General features: G+C 39.3%; 1 protein-coding gene across 1 annotated transcript; it reads right to left on the bottom strand.

Annotated features, from left to right (window-relative positions):
• Window positions 1-1297: 1297 nt before the first annotated feature.
• On the bottom strand, window positions 1298-18090 carry umodl1 (uromodulin-like 1). Its single transcript, XM_044370421.1, has 16 exons — window positions 15537-18090; window positions 15106-15264; window positions 14313-14440; window positions 13842-14025; window positions 12892-13032; window positions 11472-11747; window positions 8083-8337; window positions 7505-7617; window positions 7113-7332; window positions 6184-6321; window positions 4985-6087; window positions 4661-4821; window positions 3921-4157; window positions 2335-2491; window positions 2139-2223; window positions 1298-1485 (listed from the first exon to the last, which is right to left on the bottom strand). Exons 1-16 carry the CDS (start codon window positions 15706-15708, stop codon window positions 1298-1300), a joined length of 3717 nt encoding a protein of 1238 aa, XP_044226356.1. The 5' UTR covers window positions 15709-18090.
• Window positions 18091-18092: the final 2 nt, after the last annotated feature.

The following is an 18092-nucleotide window of genomic DNA, read 5'->3' on the forward strand; positions in this document are numbered from 1 at the left end:
CCATCATTTCCTCCATCCCTGCACTGGGCTGTTGCCATGGAAACGGGTTGCCAGGTCTCAGACAGCGAGGCTGAATGGGTTAATTAGGAGGCAGAGCAGTTGCATCCCTCCAGATGGTAGTAAGCCCCCTCCCCTCGCCACAGGTCTCCAGGGACCTCCTCTCAAAGAGAAAGCCTCTCCTGTTTAGTATTCACCACCCGCCGTCGATCCAGGAGCTGCATTTATGACCCTGTAGTCAACAATGTGGGATTATGGGAAGTGTAGGGGGGGCTGGATCCCCCTCTTCAGCTCTGCTCAACTGAGAAAGGCTTACTACTGATCTTTTTCTTAACCACTGATCTGATTAACAGAGAACATGACACCCCTCCTCCCCCTCTACGACCTCCATCCCATCCCATAATGTTGCCTATAATAGCAACTTCTTCTTATATCACCTCATACCTTGTGTCGTCTCCTGTAAACATTTAAACATGTTATCTCTGTGCATGCAAGAAGCCACCTTGCATTGTTTTTTAGAGCTGAGTGTGTCAGCAGCACCCTCAAGTGTCTGCAATCATATAGGACATGTTTATTATTGTCGTTGCACTTACATCACAAATAAAGAATTTATACAAGTGAGAGTAGAATGAATATTTCTGATATGTAACAGTACAAATATTAAAACTGTAATTGTAGAAAAATAGCAGCTAAAGGAAAATAAAGTGATAACTGTGCTTGAACAGGATTGTAAATGGTATATTTTAAACATATTGGACTACATGAACGTGATCATTTATACAGAGATACACAATACAAGCTAGTTTAGTGCAAACTCATAGCATTGCCAATGTATTGAAATGTTCTCCATACTCAGTGGGTCTTTTCAATATTCTTAATATATTATCTTAAATATTCTTTGCAGTTTTAATATCTCTTGTTTCTTATTGTGAACATGTTTGTTTATGGATGTATGAAAAATGTGTCTTAAAACATTTGAACTTTTAAAATGTGAATAAATCATACATATTTATTTTATATTTTAATTTAAAAATATCCATAAAATATTTATAGTGTCTATATTTGATAACCCAGCATGAAACTATTCTATTATTCTAATATATTGAATATATGTCGAGGAGCTGGTAAAATGTAAATATGTGTTCTTCATAAACCATTTAATGTGCAAAGGTTTGCAATGTGTGAATGGTGCAACAGTGCCACTCAGTGGCAGTTGAACTGTAACAACATACCAAATGTATCTGCTGCAACATTTATCTTTTGTGACTGTGACTTTGGTTGTTGGAGTACTGCTGCACCGCTAAGTGTTAAACACAAGGTAGGTGAAGTTCTCCTGCTTGGGTTTGACGCTGAAGTTGTAGTGTCCAATGCGATTCCTTTGGTAGTAGAAAAGGCAGATGAAACCAATGATGAAGAAGAGCGACAAACCGACTCCTAGACAGGACAGTCCAACTAGCTGCAGAGTGTTATGTTCCTCCTCCAAGGACTCTGAAAGAATATGTGTCAGGTTGAAGCATCAGAAATCAGTAAACACAGTGAAAAGTAAAACAGGATTAATCTGAAAATAACTAAAGTTAATACTTTAACAGCAAAATGGAAAAGAGGATATATAAACACTGTGACTTTTATAAGTGCTTATAACAAACACACATATAGCAGGCAGTACATCCATAAGTGTGAGGTACAATATGGCCAAAGGCTGATCAAACAGCTGAAATATTAAATTCAACTGATAAGTCTATTATGAAAAAAACAGTTTACTTCAAATAAAATACTTTAAATTTATTTTATAACATTTTTCAGGGTTTTTTGAAATGTATGTTTTACATCAATCTACTTCAACTTCCCTCTCCACCAGAATGATGATAGAGGCAGCAGCACTACTGGCCTAATTCAACAGCCCATTCAAATCCTAAAATGAGACTCTCAAGTTTATAATGGATACTGTAGACCTTGGTGGCTTTTCCACTTCTAAAACTGTCCAGTCTGTCAGAAGCAGAGTAGAAGCTGTTAGCTAGAATTAAATCCCATCCTTGACTCAAATTTAAGCACAACAGAGCATGTAAGCTGAAAAATATATCTTTTCTAACAGAACCACATATGAAATGTTAGATATTGTTATTCTGTGTAAGAGTACTCACCATTCTCAAACCTGAGTATTGGCCCGGTAGAACCAACAGCTGCTCCGATTGTGTTTGAAGACCGAGATGTTCTTTGTACACAGTCCTGAAAGTAAACACAAGCAAAAGTAATTATAAATGTCACCAGCAGAGCAGTTGAGCACCTTGTTGAAGCCACAAGCTTGTAACTGCATTTTTCTATAGAGGAAGCACTCACAGGCACACAGGTAGCAGATCCAATCTGCACACAGATCTGCACCTGGCAGTGCAGATAGATCATATTCAGGTTGACGAAGGAGAATATCTGTACAGACACACGGGATGTGCTGGAATTCCCATTCATCAACACTTTGGTGTATTGGTTCAGGGAGCATCTGTGGAGAACAGACAAGACACTGAAAAACTGAATCAGATTTTTTTTTTACTCTCAACTCAATTAAATGACAATCCATAATGAAATTCAAGTTGTAATAACAGAATTTACATTTCACATACAGTACCAGTCAAAAGTTTGGACACACCTTCCCATTCCCACGAATGAAAAAATGTGTCCAAACTTTTGACTGGTATTGTATGCCAGTGATGTTTGACATCTATAGACAACTGTTTTGCTGCTATGATTTGACACTTTTTTGAGTCAGCCATTGACATTGAGTTACTGACGATGAGGTTTAGAGATATTGCAAATGAGTTTTACCTAAATGTAGGGTTTCCTTTTCTAATTTAGGATATGTGCATATATCCCAGTAAAATCACCACTGGTGCAGAGTTGTTCTATCTCTGCAGAGCACCTAAAACTAACTGGTTTTAGGTTTTAGGAGAAGCTGGTTCAAATTCAAAAAGTAAAACTGTAGCATACTGTGAATTTATACTAAGAGTTAAGAGTGGTCATTCTTCTTTGAAGAGTTTCCCTTTAAATTAGCAGCAAGACAGTTTAGCCTCTTGACTAGCTTGTTTGTTGAAAAACTGAATTTTATGTTTGATTCATCATGATTAAAGTGAGACTATGATATTTTCTAAGAGGAAATAGCACATTCTTGCTCTTACTTACTTAATGAAAAGTTGAATTCATAAGTAAACAAACACAATACATATTGCTCAATTCAGTACTCTATGAAGTGAACTATATGATCTTATGATGGCTAATGTTAGCTATTGTTAAAAAAGCTTTAGATAGACATTGCTTAATGTCGGACACTTCGGATTCAGTTTGTTGATTTAATGACTCTTCTCTATTTTTGCCATCGTTACACTCTGTTTTAGCTTTTAACATTATCCTGTCTTTGTCATTTGTGTTCACAGCTGTTTACCAAAAGTTAAATAGTCTTACTTTAAAGCATGGGGGGGTCTTACTATAATCCAAATTATAGACCTCACGCTGCACTACATCATATGAAGTAGCGCATGGTATTTCAAACTTTTTTGCCTATTTCTAGGTCCCAAAGGCCTTATCGCCCCAGCCATTAGAGTGTCAGTTATAATAGTATTTTATTTTCAAGATACACATGTATTTCATACCTATCTAACAAATACTGAATCTTGCCATATTCTCAATCAATCGTCAATATGTAATTATTTGAAATCTTATAGGGCCCCATATAGGCATATCAAGTGACCTCATGTGAGGTCCCAACCCCACGGTTGAGACACTCTGAAGTAGTGGTTATAGTAGTGGTAGTAATAGTATAAGTCAATAATTAGTAAATGTAACAGCAAAAATTGTAAAAACGGTAGAGAAAGAGTACATTTATTACTGAGAATAATGTAATCTAAGTACACATAGTGCTGTAGACAGAAACAGACCTGTTGTCCAGGAAGATGTACCGATTGGTGTCTGCAGAGTTTGGGGTCGGGGTGGCCCAGCACATGTTGATAACTACTTTAATCTTCTGTGAAGAGGTGTTGAGGCTGACCTCCACCACCACAGCCTCCTCTGAGGACAAGCTGTAGTTGTGGGGTAGAGGCACTGTACCGTTCATCAACTGCACAGTCACCTGGAATGACCCGGAGCCAGTGATGACATCTTTGATCATGTCATACCTGGAGATGGGTCAGAAAAAAAACATATACAGCCTCCCATACAACTGGAAAACACTGAAAGAAATCTTCAAATTTTACCCTTAGTTTTCTTGAGGCAAGTAAAATATTCATCCAAAGATAACCTGTGGTTTCAAAGCAGTTTCAGAGATCTTTAGAGACAAGCATCTACAGCATAAAACAAGTCAGGGAAAGACAAATCTGAAACTATATTAATAACATTTTTGCAGATATTTGCTCATATTAGATTAAAGGTTCCTGTAAGGTGGATATTTTTGTGTAATTTACAATTCATGAACCAGTAATGTGACACCTTTTTATTTTATTTTGATCATATCCCACTCACATTACACTTTGTTGATTATTGTTTTTGGGGTGCTCAGTCAAACTCAAAAGTAAAGCTGTAATTATTAAGGACTTGGGTGTGTTGTATAGTGGTGTGCAGGAGTTTTGTTGTGCAGGGAATGCTGGTATTCTGAGTAATCATGACATCAAGTGGAGCGTACCCCATGGAGCCGAAGTCTGCAGACATGAGCATGCTCCTCATGTAGGTACACATGACGGGAACCTCTAGACGTATTCTGGGTACCTCCACTGTTCCACTGGGTAAGATGTATGGATCCATGGTGTTGAACAGGGTTACAGATGCTGTGTAGTAGGTGTCATTCTAAAATACCAGATGTTGGAAGCAGTTTGGGTTATTTTCAGGGTTAATGCACTTCAGTTTCACAAAAGTGGCAAGTATAGTATCTACAAAATATGTAAGAGTGTGGGAAGATGCAAAAGTTTCCTTCTTGCAACAATTTTTCAGAAGAAAAAAAAAAACTTACATGCACAAGTCTAGTGACACACTCATCCCATGCTACGGTCAGCTGGGCATGGGTGGCATTGCTGCTGTTGACACCACATTCCTGCTGGCCCAGGTACAAGGCACTCTCCCGGATCTTGCTGCTCAGTAGAAAGTCTTTGGCAACTGTCACAGTGATGGCAGCAACCCTGCACTGGACTGAAATGGCCCCTATAGAGGCATTGATGGCAGTTCTAATGGCAGGCGCATTAGTTGTAGAAGCTGTAGTGGTGGTAGTGGGGTTGGTGATGGTGGTTGTAGGGGTAGAAGTCATGTATGGCGTTGAAGGATTGGTGGTTGTTGAGGTAGTAGAAGTGGTTGTTGGTGCAGTAGAGGTGGTTGTTGGGGTAGTAGAGGTGGTTGTTGGGGTAGTAGAGGTGGTTGTTCGGGCAGTAGATGTGATTGTTGGTGCAGTAGAGGAGACTGAAGGGGCAGTAGAGGTGGTTGCTGGTGCAGTAGAGATAGTTATAGGGGCAGTAGAGGTGACTGCTGGTGCAGTAGAGGTGGTTGTAGGGGCAGTGGAGGTGGCTACTAGTGCAGTAGAGGTGGTTGTGGGGGCAGTTGAGGTGGTTGCTGGTGCAGTAGAGGTGGGTATAGGGGCAGTAGAGGTTACTGCTGGTGCAGTAAAAGTGGTTGCTGGTGCAGTAGAGGTGGTTGTAGGGGTAGTAGAGGTGGCTGCTAGTGCAGTAGAGGTGGTTGTAGGGACAGTAAAGGTGGTTGTAGGGGTAGTAGAGGTGGTTGCTGGTGCAGTAGAGGTGGTTGTAGGGGCAGTAGAGGTGGTTGTAGGAGCAGTAGAGGTAGTTATAGGGGCAGTAGATGTGGTTATAGGGGGAGTAGAGGTGGTAGAGGGGATTGTAGGAGTAGAGGAGGTGGTGGTTGGGGCAGTGGTTACAACTGGGACTCCTGTAGTAGCAACAGTTTGTGTGGTTGTAGAAGTGGTTGAAATCAATGTGGTAGATCTGACTGCAGTGGTTGTAGTGGTTAAAGTTGGATCACTGCTTGAGAGTGTTATTTGAGAGAAAGTGGTAGTGCTAACTGAAAATAATGTTGTTGGTGGCAGTGGTGGTGTCGTTGTCTCCAAGGTAGCTGCAGAGGACAAGACACTCTGGTTACAAAATGCTAAAGATATGCTGTTATTATTATTGCAAATAATCTAACCACTATCAGATTGTGAGACACTACCTTGACAGGCTCTTCCAGGCCTTTGTGAGTTGCTGTCTATAAATCCATCCTTACAAACACACATGTAGGAAGCCCAGGTGTTTGTACATGTAGCCCACAGGGAACAGTCATTTCCGCCTGAAGCACATTCATCATAATCTACAAAAAACAAAATATTTTGGCTCAATAAGTCATGCTCTCTTTTGTTCTTAGGTAATGTACTCTAGGTTTCTGGCTACAAATGGTTCCCACTTGAAAATCTGATACGAATAAACCCCTGCACTACATTTTAGTATGCCTGACACTTTTGCAAATCTCTTTTAAAAGGTTATAGCTTTATAGAACAAAACAGAAAGAAACATCTGTTCTGCAAACACAAAGAGCTGTTAAAAAAATGAAATAAAAAAGATCAAAACTGAGGTAGCACAGGCTGGGATATCTTGTATTTTAGGCCCTGGTCTGGTATGGGTCAAGATCCAAATACAACACAATCCTACAGTTTCCACAATGCACAGTGCTGAAAGTGTTATTTGGTATACCCTCCCTTCCTGGTAAATGCCTACATCTTTCAAACTCCTGCCCTCAGTTTGTAACGCAGGCTTTCTGTTAAGAATCTGAAGTCTCCAAGGCAAAGCCGCGATAACCCTGATGGCATCCTCAGTGTTCTTTTTTCAAACTTTGGAAAGCTTCCCCCATAGCCACAGAAGACATTATACAACTGTTTTCACAAGTTGAGTAGTACTAACCTTATGTGTGTGTAAAATCAAACTTAGATTTTGCTGAAAGTTACTGAAAGTAGCATCTTTGTCCATCTTTTTACTAAAATATTTTTGACTCACAAGATACATTTCCAGATTTTTCTTTAATGCACTCTCTTTTTCTTTTGCTTTATACCTACCAGTTCAGTTTCACAGACACCTAGTTAGAACACAGAAGGTAAAGATATGTACCATTTATGCTTGTGTTGTTTTCATCCACAGAGTATTTGGAGCTGTTCATCAGGGAGTACAGCAGAGCTGTGGACACATTTCTGATGTCTTGGCCTTGATTGGGGGTGAGGATAATGCTGAAATTGACCACCACACTGCCTGGGGAAAAGCTTCTGATCTCGATTCTCACCTGGCCTGAATCCACCATGGCCTTCATCTCTGGAGACAGAGACTGGTAGATCTGTTGGTGGCAAGGAAAAATCACTCACAGTCAGAATAATAATGGATGAAACAATAACACTTGTCATGTTCACTCATTGAAATTGACATGTTTATTGTGTGTGGAAATTTAAGGATTTTTAGATACATTCTACTCAAAGACCACATTCTGATAATCCTCATAGCACACCTACCTCCTCTATAATGCTCTCAGAGAGGTTTTTGTAGGCCTGACTGCTGGTGGTCTGCAGGTCAGCAGTGAACTGGATTTTGGTAAGTCGCGCAGTGGCGTCAAGAGTCTGAGCATCTATAAAGAAAAGTCTTTCTTGGTACAATAGACACATTTTCCAAATTAAATATCAGCCCTCTTACCAGCCCTGGGCTTATTGGTTAAAAAAGGACTCTTCTTTATTGCATATTAGTCATTTAGGGCAATTGTATCCCTTTTGTTCTTCTTTGAGGGTAGTAATCAGTGATTTTATCATATCTTATTTTAATAGTTCCTTTCCTTTCCTTTCTGAATTTGCTATGTTTGTATCATCCTTTAGGTTAGATTATCATTAAAACTCTAATAGTAGGTCATGACAAAATGCATTAAGCAAAATTTACTATAAGGTGTGAATGTACAACATAGCCTCTTTTCCTGTATATCTTATTAAATGAAACAAGTTCAGTTTTGTGTACAAGTGATGGCACCATGAGACTGCTGTATATGATAAAATGAGATCAAAGTCGTTCACAATCATCTTAGTTTTGTGTGCACAGTTCTTACCAGTTCTGACCAATATATGAAGGGTGTTTCCTTGGCTTCCGCAAAAGCAAGGTGTGACAGTAACATTGTAGAGCACTCCAGGCAGCAGTCCCCTCACTTCCATCATGGTGTGACTGGTCTCCCACATATTGACCTCTGACCTCTGGGTTAGAACAACCCGATAGGTCTGGTTTGTCTGAAACTGGCTGGACCAGGTCACGCAGAAGGAGGTTCCAGTGACATTGGCCAACTCTAAACTGGAGATGCTGGGAGGAGCTAGAAGGTGGTGGTAGGTGGGGGGACGGCAAAGGCAATTAACAGGGTGTCATTTATTCATTGTGGATAAAGCAGTAGTTTGACATTTTGAGAGATATGCTTATTGCTTTCTTGCAGAGAGTTAGATGAGAAGATTGATTCCATCCTCTGACATAAGAGTGGTATCAATCTTCTCTCAACAAGAAAGCAAGAAAATACCTTGAAAAAAGTACTTGCCAAAATTTCAAACAAATGTCAAATATAATCAAAAGATGTCGAGTAATGACATACACCACATTCAACTAAATGTCTGTAGAGCTTATCTGTACCTTTAAAATCAAATGCTTCTGACAAAATCAAGTGTTTCAATTTTGTTGTACACTGATACAACTCCTGCTACTTTGGTGTCTAAATCATGATTTTGGCATGTAGGCCACCACATTGTTTGGTTAGGCTAGTATACCTCCCAAACTACACTACAAGGTGTCCGCCAACATGACACCATAGCCAACCACATTGCTTCATGGTACCAGAATGAACAATTTAATTGACTTTCCCCATCTGAATACAAAGAGCTCCATCAAGCACTAATAGAAGAACTTTCTTCACTACTGATGAGACCACATCAATTGTTGTAGTCTTCCAAATTAAACATTCCCATCATGAGAATCCCAGAGATTATTACCAACATTTGAGGCATGCATACTTCCAAGGCAAGAATTCACTAGGTTTAGAAGAAAACTCCACCTTCAAGTCCTTGTTCTTGCAGAACCGTCATCTGTGCATACACTCTCATGTTGTGCTTATGACACATCAAAGTAATCTCTCAATGCACGAGATAAAGAAGATGACACAGATGGCTTGGGAAACTATTGTCACTTCAAAAGCGAAGGGGAAAACAACTGCGCCTGCCAACTCAAACACTGAAGCGCCGAACACACCTGTTACACAGGTTACACACCTGTTTAGACAGGTGTTTGGGTAACCTGTAAACACCAAGTCAGCATTTTATGTTTTTATTGTGTATTTTTTTTACTGCAGATTGTGGGGGGGTTTTGTGTATTGTGTTTGTTAATTTTGCACTTTTTAATCAAGTGACTTGGGAGGTCACCTCATCTATTTTGATCTCTTTCTTTTTGTTTGTTGCATCATGCTCATGTAAAGCACTTTGTGACTAATGTCTATGAAAAGCGCTATATAAATAAATTTTACTGACTTACTTACATAGGTCCACTGCCTCAAAAGATCATCCTCACAGCCGCACTGAATGCCTCCCTGCCTCTGGCTACCCAGAGCATTACAGCCCTGAGCCACAAGTTAAGAAAAACTTGAAGCACAACTTGTGCTTGTGCTGCACAAGAGCTCCAGAGTTCACTCCTCACATTGCTAACAACACAGTCCACCCCTGTTCTAAGTAAGACAGATGCTAGCTCAGGATACCTTACATAGGTAAACTTGGGTTTGTCAGCAACAGCAGCAAACTGAATAATTATGAACTCAGTGATAGCCACACATCTTACTATTAGCTGAAAAAAACTTAAATTCTGATTTGCCTCAGACACCACTGTCCAACTTTGCAAGTACACTTGTTAGTATTTTTGTCAGTAAGTAAGAAAACACAAGCATAGGACACCCCATTATGACTTTACAGAGCTAGTCATACACATGTCCTTATCCAACATAAGTTTAGGACATTACCAGACTCTCAAACAAAAACCATGATATAACCATGATATGAGAAACACAGGTTGTTTATTTTATACTATGCCATTGTTGTAGTTGTTTGTCTGGATTTTGTTTTTGGAACTTGATGACTGTTCCTCCTTAGCCAAGATAGATAGTGTTGACAAATGTCTGGTTGCTTAATGAACTGCCCAGATGTTACAAACTTGAATGAACTGACAAATGAACTCTTTCAGCTATGGACTGTACATGTATATTTGTGCTCTTAGGATCACACATCAAGTGAAATCCTGAGACCAAAAATGTGAAAGTTACACCTCTCCTCCATTCACTTCCTGTAACTATAACCTGATGCTTATGGACCCTTCTCCAATCACCACTGGTCAGTGTGACCTGTGACCCTACATGATGTCACTAGGTAATTAAAAGGGTCAGCTGGCCCTCTGAGAAGAGAGCAGCAACTCTCTTCTCTTCACTGCAGCTGAGGGCGCTGCTTAGCTCTCTGCTCTCTCGTGTTGCCTGCTCACAGCAGACACACACAGAACTCTTGTCTTAATGGCAGAAGATGCAAGGGCATAGCATCAGCACATGGCTAAGCATAAGAGTTGTTCAATTTTGTCAATGTACATGTATTGTTTAGTTAATGTATTCACTGAGCTTTATTGTTATGATGTCCTGTTCATGGTTAGGTTGTTGAATAGCAACACTGCTAAGCTGATATTAGTTTATGCTCCACACATGTATTCATAGCACTAGGCCTTGCATGCAACTTTTGTTTCTGAGCTAACAGGTGTGTTCATGCTCGAACACATGGAGGCAGAACAAAGAAACACCCACGCTCTCTCACACACCATGCGGTCCCAGTGGCTATCTTTGATTCCGCCACCTCGTTTGTAGTTTTTCCTTTTTCAGCCATACTGTTTTTTAGTTTGCCTTTGTTCACACACAATGCAGTCCCAGCTGCCATTTTGAGTCCTAGTCAACCATTTTTGTTTTTGTCCTCACACATAGACACACATACACACCCCACACACATATCTGTATATAATACTGTTATTTAGATTACATATTGTGTGTTTTTACTCCCTTTTGTTATCATTTAAATAAAGGCTTTTGAATATTCATGCTGTCTATTTAATGTTGTACAAAAGCGAATATTGTTAACCTCTTCACTGTAGAACTTCCAAATCCTTCAACTTTTACTAGCTATTGATACAGTGATTTTGGTTGTAGTTATTAAGTTAATTCTCAATCAGAGTTCCAAACTGATAGTTTAGTATATTTTATGAGACTGTATCAGTGAATTGGCTATCTTTTCCCTTCTTTAAGGATGGTGCCCTGAGGTGGATTTAATGTAAATTAAATCCTATTACTTAATATAATTATTAATTATTTCTGATAGTCCAAAAATGGTGCGTGATCCCTACAGGGGGTTCTGAGCAGCTCTGAGATAAAAATAAAATATTTCTTACAGCATGTGGTTGTTGGCAGAGGTGACTCCACAGTTGAGCTCATGCTGGTATAAGGTGCAGGACTTGTCCAGTGCGGAGCATGTGATGAATTATAAGAGACAGAGCTTGTATTACTCAGAGCTGAAGTAGTCATGTTGGTCTCAGTGGAGTTGAAGATACCCATGGTGCTGATGGCTGTAGGGTCATGTGTGGTATTGGAAGCTGGGGTTAAGGTCATGTTCATGGGTGGAAGGGAGGTCAGCGGGGCCTCTGTGGTGGTCCACACAGTGATGTCAGCTGGGAAAAAAGGAGAGAGGTCAATGTCAAAATCAAAGCTTCTTATGCAAGATATTAAGTGTAGAGATAACACCGTAGGTGGTTGGGTCCAGGTATACCATTTTTTTTTGTCTAAAAACATGAGAAATCCTAAGTTTTCACCCAGCCACAAGTTGTGGTTTGTGGTTTCATTTCAAACAAACCACAATTTCTTGGTTCAAGCAGCTTCGATTGGCTTGAGGGACTACTTTGGCTGCCATGTTGCTGTATCCAATTGTCAGTGCATCTATTGGTTTGTTCCCTTCAGCTTTGCCAAAGACAAGGCTTGCATAACCTTGTCATTCTTGTCCTACTGCAAAATTTCTATGTTTGTGTTGATGAAACATGTCTTGTAATTTTCTTTTACACAGCTATTTGTGTAGGTGGTGAACATTTCCCTGCCATGTTTTAAGTGTTATTTCGTTGCTTTTAATTTCACCCTTGAGCAAGATAGTGAGAAACTAAGGGCCTTTCCCTATGATGTGAACCCCAATAAGACAATGAAGTGTTTACCCATGAAAAAATAGTAAACCCACAAAGAAACTAATAATCCTACAGCTCACTCTGTCAGTTAGCTGCTGGAATTCCCCACAACAATGAACTGACTATGCATCCTTCAAGATGTTTCTCTGAAAAATTAGAAAAAATACCAAAGAGACACGTGGTCCTCATTTATAATGAATTATTTAATTGTTCACAGATATCTTTGGCTATTGTGCAGACACAGAGTAAAGATCTTGCTCTTTATCCCTACCAATAGATTGTTTGTTTTTGTAATGTGATACAGATTCCAAGCTGGACAAATTTAAATGTACTATCATTTCAGGTTATATTATGAATTCTTAAACCACAGAGATGATGTACCTCCAAAGAAAAAAAAGGTCTAATAATTAACCCACATCTTTATTTGCATTATTTAGGATTTACCATAATTTTAGGCTTGCATAATATAAACATATTTGGTCAAAGAGGTATCAAAGGGATGAGAGTGGGATGATTAAGAAAGGGTTTTGTGAGGTAAAAAACATCAGTGAATGCTTCCGGGGTGTTTACTTATGATTCTTACCATCTTGATTACCATATAAAGTAGATTGCCTGCTTTTAAATTTACCACAGTCACCCTCACCTGTGCAATGAGCTCCAGGGTTGCTGGGATCAACATCAACATATCCTCCACGGCAGGTGCACTGGTAGGAACCCACTGTATTGTTACATTCTGCCTGAAGGGAACACTGACGGAGAGAAGAGTGTGCACACTCATCTACATCTGCAATTAGAAATAGAGACATATGAAGAGGTTAGAGGTCAGTAATTACAATTACATCTGCATCCTTTTGGATTCAGGTTTGCATAAGGAGTTATGATTACAAGAAATCATCCACTGTAATGTGTCATTTAAAAAGTACAAATACTTCACTTAACAATTACAGAAAAAACATATTCTATAGCAAAAGTTATTTAGATTGTGAAATTATGGAGCTAAAATCTTGTTTTTGGAAAACCTACTGTAATGGTTTCAGGCAAGAATACTGCCATTTAAAATATAATGTGCAAGTTGGACTTTCTTTAATATGTAATTCGAATGCTAAGTAGTTCAGAGATGCTTGAAAATAATTGCAGTACATTATCATACAATTAAATATGTGCCTACAATGTAGAGAAGAGAAATTAATTATCTGTAAGAGAACATTTTGAAGGCAACTCAGTTGTTATTGTGTCTTTTGTACAAATGTAACGAGTATGACTGATTCATGATTAATATCTGAACGTGTGGAAGTGAGCGTGTTTGTGTGTGTGTGTGTGTTTGTGTGTGTGTGTGTGTGTGTGTGTGTGTGTGCTCGCTCTAGTGTTATTTTCCGCTATTGCAGGAAACATCCCACAGATGACTGTCACTCAAACAAGTGGTGGGAGAAGGAAACTGTGGTGCGACTGAGTCATTTTTTCCTGAACACCATGTTCTATGCAACATGAATCATACTCAAAACTCTACAAGAATGTCATCTCTCTAGAAAAAAAGCCCCAAGTAGCCTCAGTGAGAGGTGAGTGCTGCTGTACAGAACAAGCGTGTCTCCTGACCTTCCACAGTTACAGATGACACGTCCTGCATGTGTTTGAGGAGAAGATGCAGCCTCGATGAGACATTGTACAGTGAAAGAGTTGAGTTGCAGACAATCAGCAGTGAAGTAGCAGTTCTGTATGGATGCACAGGCCATGAGCTCAGGTAATAGACTGACAGGTCAGACTGCAGAGCTCCAGTCACCTATTAGTGATACACAGACGCAACAATCAGTGTGAAATTAATGAAAGGAAAAAAATATGAAATGACCCTGAAACAGACATGTTGATGTTTTAGTATTGCTTCTACATTGTAAATTTTAACAGACATAATTTCCAGACCAAACATTTAAATGTTTTCAATGGTTGTGGCTGGTCAGTAGTCTAAGCAGTGGTAGAAGTCATAGTCTTATTATGCAGTAATGGCCTTAATAGTTGTAGCAGAGGCAGTATTCATATAATGATTAGTATTCGTATTAGCAATAGTTGTACCATTGCTTGTAGTAATCTTGTGTGATTCAGAAGACCTCTGTCCTTGGACATTAGTTGGTGGTGATCTGTCTTCACTGTCACTGTCGCATTGAAACGGTATCCTCCATTTTCAGAATAATTTGCTGAGCCTGAAAATTCAAAAAGGTTTTAAAAAGGGATAGTTCACCCAAATAATAAAGGAAAACCCATATTTTTCCATTTAGACCTAGTGGTTATCTAGAGGTTAGTTTCCAGTGAAATGTTGCCCTCAGTAATTTTCACTAAGGGTATTTCCTGCGAACGACAAAATAACAGATTCCTCATCTTTGAAAAGAAAATGTGAATTCATGAGAAATAAAATGCACCCATGTTCAGTTTAATATACTCAGGCGTTTTGCTTCTATAGCCTTACTTGATCTGGTATGACCACAAGTTTATGGTTGCTACTGTTAGCAAACATATAAGATATTGCTGTATAACTGACATTACTGAGTCAGGTCACTAACTTTATGAATATTCTCTGCTTGTGCTATACTGTTACACACATGTTTTAGTATGAGGTATTATCCTGTAATTGTCACTTGCAGCCACAGTTGCACAGCAGAAGCTCCATAGGCTCACGTTTCTCAGCTTTGAACATGATAAACAACATTCCATTCACCTATGTTGTGATGTCTGAAACTATCTGCATGACTAGACACCACTTTTTCACAACTTTTCATCATTTAAGTGAAAATACTCTTTAAAAAGAGCAAAACCATACTGGCTGTATACTTCAATAATTAATAAAAATAGAGTCAGGATATATACTAACTTGCAGGATCACTGCAGACAAAGCTACCAGATCTCTGGCAGCATTTTTGCCAGCCTGGGCAGTCTATGTCCCAGTCACAGTCCTCAGATCTGGGATACAATCCATCTGCATTTGGACAGGATCCTGGCTTGGCAGTGAACTCCCCACTCCTGTTTACAGCTTCATTCAAAGGAAATAACATGTTACAGACTATATATTAGTGGCAAGATATTTGTGGCAGTTTCTGTGCTTCCATCTGGTGTCTTGTATGCAGTACCACACACTGAAAGGTCACAATGATCGTTTGTCTGTCTGCAGTGTGTGACGCCATATCATCAGATTTTACAAACACATGTACAAAGACACTTGAAATCTAAGACCAAACAGAACAACACATGTTCTACTATCATCTTCAAAGATGGAGATAGATAAATGATGTGCAGTACACTCACGCAGGGCACAGTAATGGCCGACTTGTACATATCCCTCGCAGCACCTGGTCATTTGTTTCATCACTGTCTTGTACTCAGTCTGATAGGTCATCCTGTAAAGTGTAACTGTGCATATCTTCCACAGGAGCCAGCCGCCACAAGGCTTTGTCACAGTATAGGGGACTTTGTGCATCACAAGGAAACTCACAATGCTCGTCTCATTGCGAATACATAGATGGTAGCCAGATGCAGAAAGGCTTTTTCCTAGAATAAATAAATCTTGTCAATTTTACTGTTGGATAAGTGTCTTTGGTAGGTAGTCTCTGGCCGTATAATGACACTAAATTTCACTTTCATTTTGAGTTAGTCATCAAAAATGCTCTTTGATTTAGACTTATTTACAACATAATACATGTCTAATCAATCATCTCTGACATTACAAATGTTAAAAACAAACTGTAGTAGGTGAAGCAAAATATCATATCGGTAATACATCAAATCTGTCTTGACGCCTACCTTCATGTTGAATGTTTTGTCCCCTACAGAGAACCGGCAGGGCCACAGCTGTCAAAGTAGCCACAGCTACCCAGATGGAGAGCATCCAACCCATTTTTCTTATCTAAACCATATATTTAACGATCACATTTTATGTGCATGTTTTTCTCATTGGGGTGATGCTCACTGTTCACTGAACTTACTGTTCAGGGTGTATTCAAAGACTAATTCCTGTGAGGCTGTCTGTCTCCTCCCCTTGTTCCACCACCTGTCCCTTATGGACCACAGAATCACAGCAGCCAGCAGGTAAGTATAAAATGTATGTTTGGAGTTACATTTGTCAGTGTACTGATATGACATTCATTTTTGCAAAACTGAACATTACAATTCGCACAATTTGATATTTTGCATTGCCATGAAGTATAGCAGTATGACAAACAAGTGAGTCAGTTATTACAAAAAGAAAAGCCTTTGATTCATATGATCTTCACAAAGCTCAGGCCTCAGTTTTATTTTTGTAGAATAATTAAGTTGTCATTTTACTCATTCTTTGGCAATGTCGGGATCGGTAAACATGTTTGTGGTGCCAGGGAAAGAGACATGGGATGGGAGGAGTCAAAGTCCCTAATGACTTGGTTTCCACACAGGTAACCATGGTAGTGCCTACTATGCTGCTGGCATTAACAGCCTGTGTCAGCCATTAATGTCAAGTAAGGAGGAGTGAGAACTTCCCTGCCATCTTCCCACGTCTTCATTCTCATTATGTGAAGGAACAGCAGGATGCTTTGGCTGTCAAAGATGTGTTCTAAAAAAAAGACTACATCAAGATTTTGTCATCGCTTTGACATTATGAATGTGAATACCCGTCTCCATTTGATGGAAGAAATTTCTACGGGTCCTCTACATTCTTTGAAATCTTTTCATGCACATTTTCATTCTTGATAAATGCAATGATTAATATAATGATGCTCCTTTTATAGTAATGAGGTGTGAAAATGTGCCTGATTAAACTTGCTTCAGTCATTCGGTGATAATGACTGGGTACAGCTGAAGTGCTGGAGCGTGTGTATGTAGGGAGGCTGGGTCCGCTTAGGTCACTACACACAAAATACAGTTATACCACAAAATTAAAATCATCAGCTCAGTAGAACATTGTTTTGTGATATAGTTCATACTTTGATAATTATAAAAGCAAGCTTTAGCAACGGTGCAATCAGTCTTCTCACTACCAGTGCCACACCTGACTGGGTCATGAGGCTGTTGCCAGGTACTGTAGCTGACAGAGCCTTCCAGGAAGAGGCCTGTAGGCCAAATAAACATGACAACATGTCCCCACTGGATGCCAGTAATGACACAAACCTACTAGCATGCTATCGTGACTTCCCTTCAGTCAAGGATCTAATTAGTTTCATTGGGGTTAAGGGGGCTTGTAGGTACATGCATATTATATCTGCACATCAGAGTATAAAGTTGACAGAAAGAAGCACACTTACCTAAGAAAATCTCTTCTGTACTTGGATGCATAGCTTAAGTATTAAAAACCAATTTATTTTATTTACTAAAATTAAAAGGTGGGCTTAGGTTATTTGAATATATAATCACAGTGAGCATTGTGTTTATTTTTTAACATCAAAGGGGATGTTATCAGAAAAACGAAGAGAGAAAAAATGTAAAAAGAAAAAAAAAGTCCACAAGCGCTTTAATACTCCCTCTAAATATTTCCTTTTCGGTGAAAACTCACCACTAAAGACTCCACCCAGTTTACTGTGGCACATGTGACTTAACATCAAGCAAAACTTACCACACTTACAAATAAATTACAGAGCTCAAGTGCACAGGCAGTTACAGTATGGAGTGTAACTTCAGTTGGCTGCCCTTGGTTTTCATAAAAATCTTGGGCCAAAAAAAAAAAAAAAAGCAGACAGAACAGAAAAAAACATTGACTGCTGAAATGAAAAATATGACCTATCCCTTTAAATTAGCCTCAGTGTCAAGTCTTCCGTTGGTCCTGCCTCCTGGTCCGTCACTAGCCTATGAGAGCGCAGCGCACGTGACGAGCGTTCTTTGCGATGACCTCATCCC

This window comes from Thunnus albacares, chromosome 13 (assembly GCF_914725855.1).
Source record: "Thunnus albacares chromosome 13, fThuAlb1.1, whole genome shotgun sequence".
NCBI classification, from domain to species: Eukaryota; Metazoa; Chordata; class Actinopteri; order Scombriformes; family Scombridae; genus Thunnus; species Thunnus albacares.

Coding starts and splice junctions, on each gene's coding strand:
- umodl1 (XM_044370421.1), bottom strand. CDS start 15,708: ATGCACAAAGTCCCCTATACTGTGACAAAGCCTTGTGGCGGCTGGCTC. Junction 8,338..11,471: donor TCTGCCAACAACCACATGCT/GTAAGAAATATT, acceptor ACCACCTTCTAG/CTCCTCCCAGCATCTCCAGT. Junction 1,486..2,138: donor AATACTCAGGTTTGAGAATG/GTGAGTACTCTT, acceptor ATATTCTTTCAG/AGTCCTTGGAGGAGGAACAT.